The 6,839-nt window shown below is 34.9% G+C and overlaps 1 protein-coding gene across 1 annotated transcript in view; it reads right to left on the bottom strand.

Annotated features, from left to right (window-relative positions):
* Window positions 1–498: 498 nt before the first annotated feature.
* TPRG1 (tumor protein p63 regulated 1) overlaps window positions 499–6,839 on the bottom strand; it is a 103,576-nt gene continuing 97,235 nt past the window's right edge. The window contains exon 5 of the mRNA XM_063087602.1: window positions 499–693. Within this exon, the coding sequence (XP_062943672.1) occupies window positions 499–693 (195 nt within the window). The remainder of the gene's footprint in view (window positions 694–6,839) is intronic.

Here is a 6,839-nt window from a genome sequence, read left to right as displayed (position 1 = left end):
GGATGACTGGAAGACAGAAATGCAAAACTAAACCTTGGAATAAATATTGCGGATGGGTATATGGATTTGGGAATCATCCCCATAAAAGCAGTAGCTAAAATAATAGATGGTGAGACCACAATGAGAGAATAAATCAGAATTGGAAGGCTGAGGATTGAGACCTTGGAAAATGCCCACATTTGGAGAGCAGGAGCAACAAGAACCCGGAGAGTCTTCCCTGAGCTTATGATCAAGCACTCATTTGATAACATTATTTGATGGGCTCAGCAGTATTTATTTTCTGGTTTTATGGAAATACGATTAATCTTATATGAGGTCTGAAGTGTGTATTTATCAGTCCAATCAAGCTTTAAGATTTCCTGAAATACTAAATATTCAAAATCATGTAGTATTTTTTAAAAGTAATTAATTGTTTCCATTTAAAAATATGGCAGTCTGAAATGGAATCTTCAATAATGGTATATTTATGAATGATGTACTTGTGTACCAAAAACAGTCTCAAAAACCAATGCTCCCACGGGCAAGGGAATAGCCAAGTTTGTTGCGGTTTCCAATGAATGACATCAGCCCCATATAGGTATTGATCAAAATAGGTTCAGTTAACACCGTCAGCTTCTTTCCTCTTCCAGATCCAGTAGAATTCTTGTGGGCATTCTGGATAGCTGGAACAAGCTTAGACGTGAAGCCAGACAACTGAAGGATGGAAAGAAGAAGGCACAGAGTGAGTGAATGCAGAATAAGTCCAGAGACAGCCACCCTGCCCCACCAGTCCTCACAAAGGTTAACACTCTCCTGGGGCTGCAGTTATTCTTACTCCTTAAACATAAATAGTTCATCAGAATATTTAACATCACTGCTGTTATTTTTTTAAATAAATTAATCAGTTAATTATGTACATAATGAAATTATCTGCCTTGTCTTGCTTATTTTTCATTATTCATAATTTGTACAACATTAAGAAGTTGATTTAATAAATATTTGCTGAGAGCCTATTATAAATCAGCCACTTGTGGAGTGCTGAAATAATTTAAAGACAAGTAAAATACAGTCTTCGCCTAAAGAGATTCACTGTAATAGAGAATCTAAGACATGAACTTCTAATGATTACACAAAGTTCACCAAAACAAGCAGCAAAGAGAGGCATAAAATGCAAAAGGAACACAAGAGGGAAAAATCATACATGGTTAGAGAATCAGGAATGACCTCAAAGGGAGACTCTCAAGACAATCCTAAAAGAAATGATAGGATTTCAACAGTTAGTAACGAGGCTGCAGTCTTTTTCAGCTCAGCATCCTTTCTACCATTTAGAATTATTTTGATAGGAGCATTGAAATTGTTTTTTGGAGAACCACCTCTTTCCACTTAGCTCATATAGTTGAGTGGAGCACATAACTCAGGTCCATCCAATTAGAGGAATATATTCCTCTCCTCTGGTCACAGAGATTAGGTCAGGTATGGGTACATGACCAATATGGTGGCCAAACTTAACAGAATTTATGCCTGGAAGTGTGCATGGGCTTTTTTGCCACACAGTGAAACTGACTGAGCATGAAGCCAACATGGAGAGAGATGGGTTCTTGACAAAGTTACTTAAATTACTAGATCAGCCTACTCCTAAACTTTTAAGTTAAATGAGAAAAAAAAGTTGTTGTTTTTTTTTCTTTTGGTCAAGATAGGTTGAATTAGATTCCTTTTTTTGCCAACAAAAGAAGAGAGTAATTCAGGGAATATTCCAAACAGAGATATAAACAAGGATATAGATGAAGCAAGCTCATATCTTTGTATTTCCAATAAACCCCTTTGTATCCATTATTTTATTCCAGTAAAAACTTGTAATTTCCAAGTTAGAAATACAGAAGGTAAATGAATTACTGACACTCATACCACATTCTGCATTGTGGTTAAAATAAATAAATAAATAAAAACTTTGGGAATAAGCACCTACTCACAGTGAGATCTCAACCTGTTTCCTAGGCAACTGGCTCAATAATCTAAATTAAAACTCTCAGAGTTCATTTCAAGTTCAACCCAAATTTTTAAGCATCCTCTATAAAGGGATCATTGTTCTTACCATTTCTCCATGAGGAGGACAGTTTTTGCCTTAAGAGATTAACACAAGAGTATCTACTTGTGATGATTCGATGAATCCCAGTAGGAGAAGCCTTTAGTCTTTCACCATAATCCAAATTTTCCATATTGTTTTTATATTGGATTTTTATTTTAATATAAAATATACCAAATAGCCCTTGGGCAAACCACTTCTCCATTTTAGGCTTAGTTTCCTTATCAGTAAGAAAAAAAAAAAAACCCTAAAATTTAGAATGTATCTATCATTACTAGCTGACCTAAACCATGAGCAAAAGAAAAAAGAAAAAAAAGTAAAACTTCTGAAATGTATTATGTGTGTGCAACTGCATGTTCGCTTTTCATTTTTGAGCCTCAGTTTGATCTTTTCGATTGACCTTAATGATAAAACAAGATAGTTTACTTGAGTACCTCAATATCTGTGAGTTTTCAAAATAAACCAAGGGCTTTGTCTATCTCTATTTTTAAAGTAATATTTATCTAATTGGATAACATCAAAACATTAATTTAAAAATATGCTCACTTCACTGAGATTAAAGAATCTAGCAGACAAGCAGAATTTTGTTTGTTCTCCATGAGTTTCAGTCCATAGTAGCAATAACAAAGAGACGGTACCTCTCATTACTAGTTCCCAGACCCAGCATCCTTGTGGACCTTGGCAGGTATCAAAATTTTGTTGTCACTGAATGAAACAAACTATAATCACATAGCCTGGGGATCCTGGAAGTAAAATGTTTGCAGCAAAGGACATCTTCTCTTTCAGTGAACTCCACCAGAGCTTTAGTTGATTGGGTAAGATAAACAGAAAAAAGTATTCTTTCTTCAGCTTCCGAAAGAGGAAAACAAAAATAGAAGAATAAGTTAATAAAAAGGGCCTTTAATTGCTGTGTTTTAAAACCATGAGATCTGAAGGTCAGAAATGTTCTTAAAGTTCATCAATTCTAGCAACTCAACTAGTGTTTCAATCACCCTTGCCTCATCTTCAGAAAGATGCACACCCCTCTACATGAACATTTCCAGTGATGTGGAACTCACTGCCACTTGACCATGTCAACCGCATCACTGCGTGGAGTGCGGAAAATGCTTGGGATTAGATGCAGAGGGCCAGGTATGTGTTCTTAACCTACCAGTTACTGGTGGTAAGACCTTGGAAAAATCATTTAACCTCACTGATCTTTAGTTTACTCATCTGAAAATGGGAAAATGATAATAATGATAACGGTAAATACTAACCTCATCAGAATATTAAATTAAGTATTCAAAAATATTTTGTAAGCCATGTTATTTATAGATACAAATATTATCATTATTTATAGGCTGAAAAGACTTTAGCTTCCTTAGTTCAATCTCTTTCAATTCCATACTTTGAATTCCAATTTCCTTAAGATGGATCAGAGAGAGGCTCCAGAAAGCACTTTAAAAAAAAGATATGCTTTCTTTAAAGTAATAGAGTTTCCTGGATGCCAAAAGATACTTTAAATTCTACTCAGAAACCATAACTTCAAGAAACATAGGTTGAGCCTCAGTGATATTCATTAATTACAAAAGGAAAATAATAACTTTATAGTGGATAAACCCACTATATACATCTTAACCAAGTGATCGAAGTTAACACCACTAGTAATAAGACATATAAATAGCATGAACCCACAATATGAGGCAGTGAAAGGACACATCATTTCTGTAGTACCAAAAAAGCAGATAGCAGTCTATTCATTTGGAAACGTCAGGCAAAATACAACTGAGAGATGGTCTACAAAATAACTGAGCAGTATGCATCAAAAGTGGGAAGGTAATAAAAGCAAAGACTGAGAAACATTGGAGAAGAATAAAAAGAAATAACAGCTAAATGTAATATGGAATCTTGGACTGGATCCTGGAACAGACAGAGGACATTACGGGGAAAAAGTGGTAAAATTTGAGTAAGGTCTGCAGTTTAGCGTACCAATGTTTAATTTCCAGGTTTCAATAACTATGTTCTGGTTATGTAAGTTGTTAACATTAGAAGAGGTTGGGTGATGAGCATATGGAAACTCTACTATTTTTTGCAATTTTTTGGTAAGTCTAAAATTATTTCAAAATTAAAAGCTTTTTAAAACCTTGATTAAAAGAAAATCCTCAATATTAGCTGCTAAGATTATTGAAGTTTTCCAATTAATCAAGGAGGTAAATTAAAAGCTTACAGGACATTGCTACCTTGTTTCTCTCATTTCTATATTTAAGAATATAAACTTATATCAAAAGCATACAGCATTAGTGAATTTTCATTAAGAATATGTTTTCTGACACATTGAGATGCTTGAATTCATTGAAGAATTTTCTATTTAAAACAGTTAGATAATTTTTTCCATAGTAATTTTTAATTTTGTCTGAAAATTTTCCACTGGATCGATTCTTTTCTATGCAGCTTTTCCAACAAATATTTCATTTCTGTCCATCTCAAATTTAGCCATTATAAGTTTTCTTTTGAGACTATTACTTTCAGTATCATTATTTTCCTGGCTATGGTTTTATTTAGTTTTGGTTTAATTGTATTAAATTAAATTGAACTCTATTAAGCTAATACAATTAATAATCATGTTTAACTCTATTAAGACTAACTTTCCTCAAGCCAAATATTGTTTCCTACTGTCAGAAATAATGTGATTTTTAGTTTATCACCTGTATATGTTTACCAGTGCCATTTTAGTTTTAGCTGCTTTCATTTTTTGTGTGTATACAAATTATTTCCACCCGTAATAGTACTGTAAACTAACTCTCTGTGTCACTGACAAATGAAAGGGCATCTAAAATCATTCAATAAATACCAACAAAGCACCTGCACTATACTCCAGGTGTGTTCTGAATGCCGTGAGTGGACAGGCAAGAATCCTGTACTCATGGGGCTCACATTCTAGTGACAGGAGACAGAAAGTAAAAATAAACAGACACGTGATTTTTATGGTGATAAATTCTAGGAGGAAAATAAAATATAGTAAATGGATAGAAAGTAACAGGAGTGAGGATTACTTCACATATTTGTATTCAGGGTAAGACCATGAGGAGGTGAAACTGGAGCTGAGACCCAAATGATGAAAAGGAGCCAGTCATGTGGAGAAGGTATCTCTTCACTGCAAAGGCTGTGAGGAAGGGATGATTTTGGTTTATTTAAGGAACACAAAAAAAGGCCTGTGAGACTGGAGCATGTGATCAAAAGAAAGAGGTTGAAGTACCAGGCATGGAAAGTCTTTGGGGCCATATTGAGGACTTTGGATTAAAGTGATTTTAAGGAGCAATTCAATGTTATATCATTTTTATTTTTTTAAAGAAATAATCCTGGCTGCTGTGTAGAGTCAGAACAGAGGCCGGAAGACCAGATGAGTTTAGAAGTCACTTCAGAAGTCCAGGCAAGAAATAACGGTGGTTTGGATCAGAATAACAGTGAAAAACATGAGAACTGGTGGAATTAGGAATATGGGGAAGGGGAAAGAGCCACAGAACTTGCTGGTATAATTGAACATAGGGGTAAAGAGAAGAGAGGAATCAAAAGATGACACCCAATGACACCCAGATTTTTGGCCTGAGAAACTGGGTGGATAGTGATATCATTACTTAGTTGGGAAAGCCTAGGAGAGGTTGAGATAGGAAATGATGAGGTACAGGGAACAAGGATTCTGTTTTAGACACATTGTTTGAGTTGTCTAACCACTAAACTTCTTATATATTTCCAGGAGGCACTGGACACATGATCCTGGAACATGAAAAAATAGGGAGAGAAAAGTCCATGTCAATAGTTAAAATTTTCATAATAATAATCATAGATCCAGAAGTCAAGAACAATATTCATAAAGCGAAATTAGTAACTTAAACAAGATAGGAAACAGGACAGGGGGTAGAAATCAACAGATTCAGCAAACTCTTGTTGGACAATGTGCTAGGCATTGGGGGCCATGCAGAGGGGAACTAACTGGTAAACTGAGAGTCCAAGTATTTCAGAGATTTGTCCAACACCAAATAACTCATAAGCAACGGAAAAAGGGCTTGGACCTAGGTCTCCTGACTTAACTTCTGAAGTCCTCTCTTCTATATAATACTGCATAAGCAGTATTATAAAATTCTAAGATTTAGGAAATTTAGTATTGAAATTCTAGTATTTAGGAAACGATTCATGTTCCTCATTTGAAAAAGGGGTAGAGAAAATACTGAACTCAGTAATTGTTCAAACCATGTTCCTTAGAACACTTGATTTCTTCATAGGTATGTGACCACATATAATTTATCATTTAAATCTGGATTCTTTTGAAAAGGAAAAAGGTATCATTGTCAATAATGTTGGTACCACAGGTATGTGAGGGTTTGGGAAGAGGATGTGGAAATAAAGGCAAAAGCCAAGCAGGTAACCTGCTTCATTTCTTTCAATCATGTCAGTCAGAGTTACTATATTTTTTTATCAGTTTTATATATTTGGGGTCCAAGTAAGATTTTATTTACTTGGAATTTGGGGTTTTTGGTTTTTGTTTTAAATGGAAACCACTGGGAAACTCTAGCTCTCACAGTCCGAAGATCTCTATGGTGCCTGCTCTCCTATTTATTTTTCAAAACCCAGCTCACATCCTCTCTCTTCCACTATGCCTTCCCACATCTCAAGGTAAAAATTAACCTTTTCTTCTATTACATTTCACTTATACCTCTGCTTAAATACACAAGTGTGGCTATCTGTACAACTAAATGAAGGTTTCTCCACCTTGGGGCTGTTGTCATTTGGGGCCAGATAG

The sequence above is a fragment of the Cynocephalus volans genome, chromosome 1 (assembly GCF_027409185.1).
Source record: "Cynocephalus volans isolate mCynVol1 chromosome 1, mCynVol1.pri, whole genome shotgun sequence".
NCBI classification, from domain to species: domain Eukaryota; kingdom Metazoa; phylum Chordata; class Mammalia; order Dermoptera; family Cynocephalidae; genus Cynocephalus; species Cynocephalus volans.
This window is presented reverse-complemented; position numbering and strand designations above follow the sequence as displayed.